The sequence below is a fragment of the Pongo pygmaeus genome, chromosome 13 (genome assembly GCF_028885625.2).
Source record: "Pongo pygmaeus isolate AG05252 chromosome 13, NHGRI_mPonPyg2-v2.0_pri, whole genome shotgun sequence".
Lineage (NCBI taxonomy): Eukaryota > Metazoa > Chordata > Mammalia > Primates > Hominidae > Pongo > Pongo pygmaeus.
In genome coordinates, this window is record NC_072386.2 from 113613023 (window position 1) to 113627604 (window position 14582).

General features: G+C 37.9%; 1 protein-coding gene across 4 annotated transcripts in view; it reads left to right on the forward strand.

Annotated features, from left to right (window-relative positions):
• The window catches only part of RABGAP1 (RAB GTPase activating protein 1), a 177811-nt gene that overhangs the window by 25549 nt on the left and 137680 nt on the right, over positions 1-14582 (forward strand). For 3 of the 4 annotated variants that reach the window (XM_054502511.2, XM_054502510.2, XM_054502508.2), the window contains exon 2: positions 95-293. In XM_054502511.2, the coding sequence (XP_054358486.1) occupies positions 144-293 (150 nt within the window). In that variant the 5' untranslated portion in view covers positions 95-143. Of the gene's footprint in view, positions 1-94; positions 294-14582 lie in introns of those variants that run through there. The other variant, XM_054502512.2, reaches the window with a different exon arrangement.

Here is a 14582-nt window from a genome sequence, read left to right on the forward strand (position 1 = left end):
AAAAAAATTCCATATATGTTGTGTAAGAAGTAGAGTGTAATTGAATATCTGGCAGACATTCTATATGAGTATCTTTATGGTTTTTGTTTTTCAGGCATTAAAAAATATTTAATCATTCATGTGTTGAGACTCATTCTTGAGTTATGGATGACAAGGCTTCTGTTGGAAAAATCAGTGTCTCTTCAGACTCAGTGTCTACTCTTAATAGTGAAGATTTTGTCTTGGTTTCCAGGCAAGGAGATGAGACACCGTCTACAAATAATGGAAGTGATGATGAGAAAACAGGACTCAAGGTAAAACTCCGTAACCTAAGATTGTTTTGCTTAGCTTTTCTAAGCCCATTGCAAAACTTGGCCTTAACAGAAAACAGATACGGGAGGAAAGTGAGAACATGGAAGTAATATACTTCTTTTTCTTTAAAGAATTTTATTTTCACTTAGTGAGAAGTTTGTATTTGATTAAAGATTTTCACTCTGATTAGCTTTTCCTAAATTTTTCAGTACCCCTAAGTGTCAAAACTAGTGGTTATAGTATAAACATTTGTCATTTTAGTATTGTTTTCACTTTTCCATTGAATTACAAGTACTTGTTTTGTTTGGTCCTGGTTTACATATTGTAAGGGCCCTGGCAGGTCAAGGATGCTATTTACGAAAATGTGTTTTAGGATTGTTGAAACAACTTTAAATACCTGGCCATTTTTTTTTTATAATTTCTCAGCCACTATTACTTATTTTCCAATGCCCTATTATTGTTCTACTCTTTATTGACATAAAAACAGATTATCTGTTAAAGTTGTCATTTAAAATATAAGTAGCTTTAAAAATGTTTTAATTCCTGTTAACATCTTTTCATGCAACAAATGTTTACTAAGTAATGACTATATGCCAATTATTGTTCTAAGTACTGGGGATATAGTGGTGAACAACACAGGCAAAACTCCCTGCCCTTCTAGAGCTTTAATTCTAATGGGGGAAATAGACTGTAAGCAAATAAGAAAATAAATATATCAAGTAAATTTAGGTGCTGTGAAGAATAACAAAACAGGATATGTGGATAAACAGTGAACAACATTATGATTGTTCCTTGACTTTTAAAAATTTTTGTTAAAATGAGAATACTTGGACACAGGATGGGGGGTAGCGGGGAGGGATAGCATTAGGAGAAATACCTAATGTAAATGACAAGTTAATGGGTGCAGCATACCAGCGTGGCACATGTATACATATGTAACAAACCTGCACATTGTGAACATGTACCCTAGAACCTAAAGTATAATTTAAAAAAAATTTTTTTTGTCAAAATTTTGAAAAGTTGCCAGGTGTTGTGGCTCACACCTATAATCCCAACACTTTGGGAGGCCTTGGCAAATGAATCACTTGAGCCTAGGAGTTGGAGACCAGCCTGGGGAACATGGCAAAACCCCATTTCTACAAAAGTTTAAAAAATTAGCCAGGTGTGGTGGCACACACCTTTAGTCCCCACTACTTGGGAGGCTTACATGGGAGGATCGCTTGAGGCCAGGAGGTGGAGGCTGCAGTGAAGCATGATCACACCACTGCACTTCAGCCCGGGTGACAGAGTGAGATCCTGTCTCAAAAAAGAAAAAACCCTTACTCTTACTCATAAATATATAGAGGAATAAATAAAAAACAGTAAAACTTAAAAAAAATAATAAGAGTGAATGACAGGTGCTTTTTTAGAGAAGGTCTTGAGATGACATTTGAGGTGAGGCCCAAATGAAGTGAGGGAGAAGGCCATGGAAAAATCTGAGAAAAGAGCTTTCCAGTTAGAGCAGCAAATAGAAAGACCATGAGGAGAACCACCCTTGTTAGGACAGGGGTTAGAGCAGAATGAACAAAGTAAAAAGCAGTAAAGGGTGAGATCCAATAGTGGGCATGGGCTGGATTGTGTAGAACCCTGTGGAGCTTAGTAGGAAGTGTGGGGCTTTGTTAAAAAAAAAAAATGAGTAGAAATTTTGGAGAGTTTTGAATGGGATCATGATCTAATTTATATTTTTAAAAGCTCACTGGTTAAGAGGGACTTGTAGGATGACAGCATGTTCTACTCCTCAGCAGAACTGGTGACAATTACGAAAATAAAACATTTAAGGTCTCTGAAAGTGTTTTAAAGGAAATACAGCAAATGAAAAAACATTTATTCAAGAAAATTTACTAAAATTTGGTCAGAGGGGCAAGAACCTGTTATTGGTAACAAGACCTGCCCTTTCCTTACCCTATCCCAGCTGAGAGAGATGGTAACTCCTCTCCATAGTGATGCAGTGAAGAAGACAAGAATCCTTGTCCCCCACCAGCTCCCATTCTGGGCTATCTTCCAAAGCAGGAGCAAGATATCAGTATTTCTCATCCTGCTTCCCCATGCCTGTTTGTGGCCAAGTGTGACTAAGAGTTGGGGGCCTTGTTTTTCTGCCCAGCCCCTGCTCCTGGGACAGAGGCTTTACTTTGGGCAGAGCACCTAACCCTGGGGTGTCACTCAGTGACACACAGTGTGTCATTGTCTCTACTTCCAGCTCCAAAGCCATGTCTCAGAGATTTTACCTTCAGGGAAAAGTTGGCCTTAAAACAGCCTTCTTAAAGGAATGGGCTTCATTCACGACAGAGTATAGAAAAGTTTAAGCCTAAGGTTACTCTAAAAAATAGTGGAGGCTGTGGTGAAAGGTAATTGGGGAAGATTGGTAGATTAATGGGACATTTAGACTTGACTATAGACGTGCTCATTTGCCTGAGGAAATTAGGGAAAGACACAGCTGGGAGGAGATCACCAAGGGTCAAACAAATCTCAACCCTTGACCTCTGGAACTTTCACTTCAAAGATACCCAAGTTTGATTGACTTAGACTATGGAGCAGTTTATACTGTAGTGCATTGTTGAAATCATTACAGCAATCAGACAGCAATTAGTGTAATTTAACAAGCTAGATGTGGTCCGAGAAACCAAGAGTCAGCGAGAGCCCTGCCCAAACCACTCTCATCCCAAGGTGACAGTGAGCAATCTCAAGTCTGAGCTCCCTGAGGAGCAATTCCAGATGGACAATGGAATCTACAAAAATCAACTAGCCAGTCATCCAGTAAACAAGCATCAACAATAACAAATCTTGCAGTGGGGAGACCAGTACTCAGCGTTGGTACTGTATATTATCTCAAGTATCTAGTTTCTAACCAAAAATTATAAGACATTCAGAGAAACAAGAAAATATGACCCAGATATCCCGTTAAAAAAGCAAGCAACAGATACTGTCTGTGAGAGTGACTGGTTGGGTTTAACACAGAGCTTTCAAGGTAGCTATTATTAATATATTCAGCAAATTAAAGGAAATCATGTTTAAAGAAATGAAGGCATGATGATAGTTTCACATGAAATAGAGAATATTAATAATGAGATAGAAATCATTTTAAAAAGAAGCAAATGGAAATTCTGGAATGGAACATCACAGTAACTGAAATGAAAAACTCACTTGAGGGCACAACAGTACATCTCAACTGGCAAAAGAAAGAGTTAATGAACTTGATGATAGATCAGTAGAAGTTACTCAAAGAACATGAAGAAAAACAATGTAGAAAAAAACAGGCTCAGAAAAATATGGGAAACTATTCAGTGTACCAACATGCTTGTAATAGGAGTATCAAAAGGAGAGGAGAAAGAGAAATGACTAGGAAAAAATTTTAAGTAATAATGTCCAAAAACATCCCAAATTTATTTAAAAACAATAATTTATATATCCAGGAAGTTGAATGAACTCCATGTAGGATAGATGCAAAGAGATTCACAAAGAGGAATATCTTGGTAAAAATGCTAAAAGCCAAAGACAAAGAAAAAATCTTGAGAGAGTAGCAAGAGATAACTGACTCATCAACTTACAAGGGAACCTGCCCATAAGATTTATAGCTAACTTCTCAGCAAAAAAATGGAGGCAAGAAGCCAGTGGGACAACATATTCAAAGCACTTAAACCAAAAAAACTGTTAACCAACAATTCTATGTCCAGCAAAGCTGTTATTCAAAACTGAAGGTTCCTTGAAGTAAAGGCATTCTGAGGTAAAAACTCAGAGAATTTGCTGTTGGCAGGCCCACTTTACAAGAAACACTAAAGGAAGTTCTTCAGGCTGAAAGCAAGTTACTCCAAATGATGATTTTAATCCACATGAAAAATCAGCACCAGTAAAAATAATTATGTAGTAATAACACTATAAATGCATATTTTCTCCTTTTCTCTTTTGTGTTGTGTATATATCATGTGTATCCATATAGGCACTTAATAGCTGTAAAGTTCCCTAAGAACTGTTTAAGCTGTATCCCATAAATCTTAGTATATTTACTGCATTTTACTGCAGTACTGTATACTACGTATATAGTATATTGTTGGGCCTATGAGATGCGGAAATGTAATATATTTGCCAATAATAGGAAAAAGGAGATAAGATAGGGACAGATCTGTGTTTGGGCTAGGAAATAACTCCATATAGTAACTCAAATTCATAAGAATAAATGAAGAAAACCAGAAACAATAAATAAGAAGGTTAATATAAGAAAAGCTGTAAATGTACATTGATTCCTCTCTCAATTTCTTTAAAGGTATATGTAAAATTATATAAAGTAATAATTGTGACAGTGTATTGTTGGACTTCTAACATTTATAGATATAATGTGTGTAGCAATACCACAAAAGGCAGGGGGAAGGGAATAGAGCTATGTGTGAATAATGTTTCTATTTCTCAGTGGAATTGAGTGAGTATAAATCAGATGCTCATTCTGATAAGATGTACATTGTTTCAAGTCCAACAGAGCTTAAAGATTAAAAAAAAAAAATGGGTAATCCCAGCACTTTGGGAGAGTGAGGTGGGTGGTTTGCTTGAGGCCAGGAGTTTAAGACCAGCTTGGGCCACATGGTGAAACCCCGTCTCTACAAAAACAAACAAACAAAAAAACCCGCACAAATCAGCCAGGCATTGTGGTGTGTGTCTGTAGTCAGAAGGCAATTTGGGAGGCTGAGGTGGGAGAATTACTTGAGCCCAGGAGGTTGATGCTCTGGTGAGCCATGGTCACACCACTGCATTCTAGCCCAAGTGACAGAGTGAGACCCTCTCTAAAAAAAAATAATAATAAAAATAGTACATTGTAAGTTCCCAGAGGAACTACCAAGGATACAAGTAAAAATATATGTGGAAAAAAATCATTAAAGAAATGTAAATGCTATATTAGAAAATATTTACTAAGTCCAAGAGAAAGCAATAATAGAGGCACAAAAAAGATAAGAGACACACTAAAAATGATAAAGTTGGCACTCCTGAATCCAGCTATATCAATAATAATACTAAATGTAAATAGATTAAGCAGTGTAATCAAAAGGGGAGATACTGTTAGATTGGATAAAAATATATGATCCAGCTGTATGCTATCTACAAGATATACTTTAGGTTTGGAGATACAAATAGATTTAAAATAAAAGGATGGAAAAATATAATGCAAACAGCAATTATAAGAAAGCTGGATTGGCTATTCTGATTTTAGACAAAATAGACTTTAAAACAAAAAACTTTACTAGAGGTGATATATGAATAATGACATTTTGTAATGAGAAGGATCAGTCCATCACAAACATCTAACAATTACATACCTAATAACCAAGCATCAAAATGCATAAAGCAAAAACTGACAGAAATGAAGAGAAAATGGGCAATTCAAGAATAATTGTTAGCTGGGCGTGGTGGCTTACGCCTGTAATCCCAGCAATTCAGGAGGCTGAGGCGGGTGGATTGCTTGAGCTCAGGAGTTCGAGACCAGCCTGGGCAACATAGCAAGTCCCCGTCTCATTTAAAAAAAAAAATTATTGAAGATTATAATACACTGCTTTCAATAATGAAGGGGACAACTAGGCCAATCAATAAGGAGATAGAAGCCTTAAATGACACTGTTGACCAACTAGAGCTAACAGATCTCTGTAGAACACTCATCCCAACAATAGCAGAGTATTCATTCTTTTCAAGTGCACCCAAAGTATATTATTCCAACCATAAGGGCAGGAAACTAGAAATCAATAACAGAAGTAAAACTGAAAATTCACTACTACAGGGAAATTAAACAACATATACTCCTAAATAAAAAGTTGAAGAAAAAAATCAAAAAAGAAGTTAGAAAATACTTGAAATGAATGAAAATGCAGATACAATATACTAAGACTTATGGGATACAGCTTAAACAGTTCTTAGGGAGATTTATAGCTGTTAAGTGCCTACATTAGGAAAGAAGAAAGACCTAAACTTAATATCCTAACCTTCCACCTTAAGACCCTGGTAGAAAGGTACACTAAACCTACAACAGTCAGGAGGAAGGAAAATAAAAGAACAGAAATTAATGAAACAGAATAGAAAAGCAGTAGAGAAAAATCAGTGGAACCAAAAATTGATTCTTTGAAAATACCAACAAAATTGACAAAGCTTTAATTAGATTAACCACAAAAAAAGAAGACAATTTACTGGAATCATAAATGAAAGGGGATAATACTGCTGATAATATGTAGAATTATGAAGGAATACTAGAGTTGTGTGCCCATAAATAGGTAATTTAGATGAAATGGACAAATTTCTAGAGCGACACTAATGAAACTGATAAAATAGTCTGAACAGATCTATAACAAAGAGATTGAATTGGTAATCAAAAAAGTACCCCAAAGAAAACCCTGGATTCAGGTGGCTATACTGTTGAATTCTACCAGATACTTAAATAAGAATTAATATCTATTCTGCACAAACTCTTCTCTGGAATAGAAAAGTAGGGAATACTTCCCAACTTACTCCGTGAGAACACCATTACCCTGATACCAAAATCAGACAAAGACATCAAAGGGAAACTGCACACCAATGTCTTTAATGCATATGGACACAAAAATCCTTGAAATACTAGCAAAGTGAATTCAGCTGGTATATAAATATAAAAAGGATTACATACCATGATCAAGTGGGAGTTATTCCAGGAATGTAAGGTTATTTTAACATCTGAAAATTATTAATGTAATACACCATATCTATAGAATAAAAAGCAAAACCCACATGATCATCTCAGTAGATGCAGAAAAAGCATTTGACGAATATCTAACACCTTTTCATGAAAAAAGAAATGAGAAAACTGAAACTAGAAATACAATGGAACATTTCAACCTGATAAAGGACATTTACAGAAAGCTCACAGGTAAAATCATACTTGATGGTGAGTGATTCTTCCCCCCCTAAGTTTAAGAATAAGACAAGGAGGTCTACACTCACCACCAATCTTCAACATTGTGCTAGGGCCAGGTGCAGTGGTTCATGCCTGTAATCCCAGCACTTTGAGAGGCTGAGATGGGAGGATCACTTGAGCCCATGAGTTTGAGAACAGCCTGGGCAACATATAGAGACTCCATCTCTACAAGAAAAAAAATTTTTTTTAATTAGCTGAATGTGGTGGCATGCTCTTGTAGTCCCAGTTATTTGGAGGCTGAGGTGGGAGGATCTCTTGAGCTGGAGAGGTCAAGGCTGCAGTGCGTTGTGATCATAACCACTGTATTCCTACCTGGGCAACAGAGGGAGACCCTGTCTCTACTTAGAAAAAAAGATATCAAGAAAAGTGAAAACAACAACAACAAAAATGCAATGAAAGAATTTGTAAATGATAATAGTTCTAGGAAGTATAAAGAACTAAACCATCAACTGCTGAATGGGTAAACAAAATGTGGTATACAATGGAATATTATTAAGCCATAAAATACTGATACATGCTGCTACATAGATGAACCTTAAGAACATTATGCTGAATGACATGTCAGTCACAAAAGACTACAAATTACATAATTTCATGAATATGAAATATTCAGAATAGGCAAATCTTTAGAGACAGAAAATGAGTGGTTGCCTAGGGCTGGTTGGAGGAGTCTAGTGGGAATAGAAAGGTGATAACTTAAGGGTATATTGTGCTACTTTTTAACAATGTTTGTACTAAAAAAAATTTTTTTTGAGACGGAATCTCTGTCACCCAGGCTGGAGTGCAGTGGCGTGATCTCAACCCACTTTAACCTCCACCTCCTGGGTTCAAGAGATTCTCCTGCCTCAGCCTCCTGAGTAGCTGGGATTACAGGCATGCACCACCATGCTTGGCTACTTTTTGTATTTTTAGTAAAGTTGGGGTTTCACCATGTTGACCATGCTGGTCTCGAACTCCTGACCTCAGGTGATCCCCCTGCCTTGGCCTCCCAAAGTGCTAGGATTACAGGCGAGAGCCACCGTGCCCTGCCTGTGCCACTTTTTGAGGTAATGAATTTGTTTTAAAATTTCTTTGGTAGTTGCATATATCTGTGAATATACTTAAACCATTGAACATACATTTTAAATGAATGAATTGTATGGTTTATGAATTATATCTCAATAAGTCTTTTCTAAAAAGCTCCCTGGACAATTAGCAGGAAAGGGGCAAGAATGGTAGCAAGGAGAGCAGGGGTAAATGTGCTCTGATTCAGAATATGTTTTGGTATTAATGTGGGTAAATTAGATACAGGGTATGAGGTAAAGAGAAGTAGATGATTCCTAGATTTTGGCCTGGGCTGTTTAGTCTAATCCTGAACTAAAAAGTAATGGCGTTACCTCAGTAATGCCATTTACTGAGATGGGAAAGAGAAAGGTAAGTCCAGAATTGGGTCAGGAGAACATACTACATTTGAGTTGACTGTTAGCTGTCTCTTTGGAGATGTCAGGTGGGTAGTTTGATAGTTGGATGTATGAGACTAATACTAAGGAGAGGTTGGTTGTAGCTGCCATCAATAGTATTTACATGCTATTTAAAGCTATGAAATTATGGCTGGGTGCAGTGGCTCAGGCCTGTAATCCCAGCACTATGGGAGACTGAGGCAGGCAGATCACTTCAGGTCAGGAGTTTGAGACCAGCCTGGCCAACATGGTGAAACCCTATTTCTACTAAAAATACAAAATTAGCTGGTCATGGTGGTACAGCCTGTAATCCTGGATACTTGGGAGGCTGAAGCAGGAGAATTGCTTGAACACCGGAGGTGGAGGTTGCAGTGAGCCTACATTGTGCCATTGCCCTCCAGCCTGGGCGACGAGTGAAGCTCCGTCTCAAAAAAATAAAAAAATAAATAAAGCTATAGAATTAGATGAGACCACTCACAATGTGAGTGTAGATATTGAAGAGACAAGTGATAACAGTTGGTTCTTAGGGTACTTCAGTATTCAAAGATTGAGATGAAGAGAAATCAGCAGAAAAAACTGAGAAGAAATAACTCCTGAGATATAAGAAAACCCAGGTGTATTACTTCGTATTCACACTGCTGATAAAGACATACCTGAGACTGGGAAGAAAAAGAGGTTTAATGGACCTACAGTTCCACACATCTGGGGAGGCCTCACAATTACGGCAGAAGGCAAAGAGGAGGAAGTCATGTCTTAACATGGATGGAAGCAGGCAAGAGAAGAGAGAGATTGTGCAGGAAAACTCCCGTTTTAAAAACCATCAGATCTCGTGAGACTCACTATCACGAGAACAGCACGGGAAAGACCTGCCTCCATGATTTAATTACCTCCCTCCAGGTTCCTCCCACAACACATGGGAATTGGGGGAGTTACAATTCAAAATGAGATTTGGGTGGGGACACAGCCAAACCGTATCACTAGGAGAGCAGAATTCCTTGGAAGACAAGTGAGGAAGGTGTTTCAGGAAAGCAGTAGTGATCAGGTATGTCTGATTTGGCTAATAGATTGATTTAGATAATAAGTGAAAAGTAACAAGATGCAGGCCTTGGGGATCCTCAAGAATAATGGGTTTTTTTGGAGAGATTGGACTGTAGTAAGGTTAGTGTGGGTTCATTAGTAAATAGGAGATGATAAAGAAGTGGAAATAAATATAGACAACTTTTTCAAGGACTTTTGCTATAAAATGAGGGCAGAAAAATTGAGTGATAGCTGCAGGGGTTATGGATTTTATTGAATGATTGTAGGATATTTACATATTGGCAGGAATTATTTAGTAAAAAGGGTATGTTACTAGTATGAAAAGAGAGCAGAATCTTTGATTAGGGAGAAGAGTTTCCTGTGCGTAAGTAGAATAGTTAGCCTAGGAACAGTTTCTAGAAATTAAGACAGCAGTAAATATGCAAGTAAATCCATCTTGTCTCCTTTTGGATTTCCTCCATTTGAAAATTTTCTTGTAAACTTTCAAAGTAGTTTGACTTACTCTTCCTGTTTCTACTTTGATAGTCATTTATAGTACATGGGGGGAACCCTCAGGTATCTTACGAAGAGCAACTTTTTTTGCTGTCTCATGTGTCTTTTTTTTCCTGAAAAATTTTTTTTTTTTTAGACAGTTTAACTCTTGTTGCCCAGGCTGGAGTGCAGTGGCATGATCTCCACCTCCCGGGTTCAAGTGATTCTCCTGCCTCAGCCTCCTGAGTAGCTGGGATCACAAGCACATGCCACTACACTTGGCTAATGTTTTGTATTTTTAGTAGAGATGGGGTTTTACCATGTTGGCTAGGCTGATCTTGAACTCCTGACCTCGGGTGATCTACCTGCCTCGGCTTCCCAAAGTGCTGGCATTACAGGTGTCAGCCACCATGCCCTGCCTTTTTTCTTAATTTTTAACTTTTGTGGGTACATAGTAGGTGTATATATTTGTGCGTTAATGTGTATATATGCATTACATGAGACATGAGACATTTTCATACAGGTGTGCAACGAGTAATAATTACACCAGGGTAAATAGAGTATCCATTACCTTAAGCATTTATTCTTTGTGTTACAAACAATTCAATTCTACCCCCTTTTTTTTTTTTTGAGGTGGAGTCTGGCCCTGTTGCCCAGGCTGCAGTGCAGTGGTGCAATCTCAGCTCACTGCAACCTCCACTTACTGATTTCAAATGATTCTCATACCTCAGCCTTCTGAGTAGTTGGGACAGTAGGCGTGCACCACTATGCCCGGCTAATTTTTGTATATTTAGTAGAGATGGTGTTTTACCAGGTTGGTCAGGCTGGTATTGAATTCCCGGCCTCAAGTAATCTGCCTGCCTTGGACTCTCAAAGTGCTCGGATTACAGGCATGAGAAACTGTGTGCGGCGCAGTTATACTCTTTTAGTTATTTTTAAATGTTCAGTTAAATCATTTTTTACCAGCATAGTTATACTCTTTTACTTTTATTTTTTATTTTTTTTTAAATTATTATTATTTTTGAGACAGAGTCTTGCTCTGTCACCCAGGTTGGAGTAAAGTGGCAGGATCTGGGCTTACCGCAACCTCTGCCTCCCAGGTTCAAGTGATTCTCCTGCCTCAGCCTACTGAGTAGCTGGGATTACAGGTGTGCACCACCACACCTGGCTAATTTTTGTATTCTTAGTAGAGACGGGGTTTTGCCATGTTGGCCAGGCTGGTCTCGAACTCCTGACCTCAGATGATCCGCCTGCCTTGGCCTCCCAAAGTGCTAGGATTACAGGTGTGAGCCACTGCCCCCAGCTAGTTATTTTTAAATGTACAATTAAACCATTTTTACTGTAGTCACCGTATTGTGCTAGCAAATACTAGGTCTTATTCTTTCTAACTATGATTTGTCTTGTTTACCAGAAAGAAATACCTGTATAGTCATGCCCTGCATGACAACATTTCAGTCCACAACCAACTGCATGTATGAAGGTGGTCCCAAAAGATTATAATACCATATTTTTATTGTACCTTTTCTGTGTTTAGATATGTTTAATACACGCATACTTACCATTGTGTTAGAATTGCCTACAGTATTCAGTGTAGTAACATGCTATACAGGTTTGTAGCCTAGGAGTAACAGGCTATACCATACAGCCTAGGTGTATAGTGGGCTATGCTTCCTAGGTTTATGTAAGTACACTCTATGATGTTCATACAACAGAACTGCCCAACAGTGCATTTCTCAGAATGTATCCCTGCTGTTAAGTGATCCATGGTTGTGTTTTGTAGACAAGGAAATTGAGGAACATGTTCTCCAAATTTAAAATATTTCCTCTGTGTGTTTAATTTCAGTACATTTGTATATTATGTAAGGTTATTATGTATAGAACTGGAATTGAGGAATTATTAAAATTGTTAAATCTTTAAGGTCTGTCATCAGAGGAAGGTATAATAGTATTATTGGAGATATCTTGCACAGTGGTACTCTCCTTTTTGAAACCTTGTATCGTTTCTCAGCCCTTAGTAGAATGACTAACAGAATGACTTAAAAAAAAAAAAAAAGATTTATAGAGCATCTTGTCTATCTTCCTAACAATTTTTTTTTTTTTTGCCATTTCAATGTGGTATAATCTGGAATTTAAAACATTTTATTTTATTTTATTTTGTAGAGGCAAGGTCTTCATATGTTGCCCAGATTAGTCTCAAACTCCTGGCCTCAAATGATCCTCCCACATTGGCCTCCTAAAGTGTTGGGATTACAGTCATGAGCCACCACACCTGGCCAACATGACATTTAATAAATTCCAAGGCTCTCAAGTTTTGTTTGTTTGTTGAGACAGAGTTTTGCTCTGTTGCCCAGGCTGGAGTGGAGTGGCACGGCACAATCTCAGTTCATTACAACCTCCGCCTCCTGGGTTCAGATGACTTGTGCCTTAGTCTCCTGAATAGCTGAGATTACAGTCATGTGACAGTGTGCCACCATGCCGGGCTAATTTTTTTTTTTTAGTAGAGATGGGGTTTTGCCATCTTGGCCTCAAGTGGTCCACCTGCCTCAGCCTCCCATTGTGCTAGGATTACAGGTGTGAGCCACTACGCCAGGCCCTGGAATTTTTCTTTGTTTCTGTTTTAGTGCTAATATTTATGCTTGGGACATAAACATAAAAGTGGAACCATGAGTTGGGTGTCATAGTGTGTACCTATAGTCCCAGCGACTTAGGAGGCTGATGCAGGAGGATTGCTCAAAGCCAGGACTTCAAGGCTGCAGTGCTCTATAAGCATGCCTGTGAATAGCCACTGCGGTTCAGCCTGGGCAACATAGTGATACCCTGTCTCAAAAAAGAAATGTTTTTTTAAACTTTTATTTTAGATTCAGGGGGTACATGTACAGGTTTGTTACAAATGTACATTACGTGAATCTGAGGTTTAGGGTACAATTACACCCAGGTAGTAAGCACAGTACCCAATAGATAGTTTTTTCAACCCTTATCCCTCTGTCTCCTTCCCTTCCTACCCTCTGTTGCAGTCCTCAGTGTCCATTGCTCCTATCTTTATGTCCACGTGTACCCGATGGAAAACGTGTTTTAAAAGTCTGTCACTATTCCACGCCAAAACTCCAAAAGTCCCAGATGAGTGTCTTGTTGAAAGGTCATTTGACAGGTAGTAGCTATCACAGGATAGGGATTCCCATTTTTGAAAATATGATAACCGACACAGCCTAAGAAGTTTCCATTATAAAATAATTAGGAAAGCTGGCTGAAATGTAACAAACACCCTTTTAATTGCCTAGCTGTATTTACAAGAAAGTAATGACAGTCTTCAAGGAACAAAAACAAAGAGGGTACTGAAAGCTGGAACTATACATACGGGCTGACATTTGGTCTGCACTGAGGAATTTTCTTTATAACCAAAGTGCTTGGATTTTGATAACTACGTTGGGCAAGAGGTAAGGCCTTGGGTTTAGAGAGAGAGGTGTTGGAGCTGAGATCTCCTCAGAAAGTGTACTCAGGGGCTACGTCCTAACTTGATAGGGTAAAAATCCTACCTGTAGTCACAGAAAGAACATAAGGAAACTTACATTTCTTAGCTTGGACACTAATTTGGAGGAGGGTCTTGCTGGGAATTTGTTCCCACAGGCTTGCCTTCATGTATGTTTAGAGTTTGAATTTACACTACTTGTATGTTCCTTGATTGGTAATACTCCAGGCACCTTACAGAAGCAATTGCAGAACTGCTCTGGAAGAACATACTTGCCACTCAGGCTACATGGTATTTCCCCAGATAACCCTCTTAAAACAGAGCACACAATCCAAAATTTACAAATATATACAAAGAATTACTTATTATAAGCAAGTTAGCAAACCCCAGCAGAACTGAATCCCACTAGAACTTGGGCATTAGAATTATTAGGTATAACCTTAAGGGAAATATGATTAAAATCATTAAAGACTTAAAGCAAAATTAGAAAACATTTAAAAAGAACAAAATATCAAAAAATGTGAAAATTAAGCCAACTAAAACTGGAATTCTGCAATTAAATTTAGAGCCAGTGAAATTAAAAGTGCAGCAGATATGTTAAACAGCAAATTACACATGGCTGAAGAGAGAATCAAATACCTGGAAAATGGATCTGAAGAAATTATCCAGAAGATAGCATTGAAAGATAAGATATGAAAGACCATTTAAGAGACATGAAAATTAAGATGAGAAGGACCAACCATCTTAAGTGTTCTATAATAAGAGAATGGTGAAGATGGAAGAAAATACTTGAAGAGATAATAGTTGAATATTTTGCAGAAGTGATAAACGATATAAATCACTGGCTTCAAAGAACACAGTAAGTCCCAAGTGGAATGATAGTAGAACTGGAGAACATCATAGCCAGAGAGAAAATAAT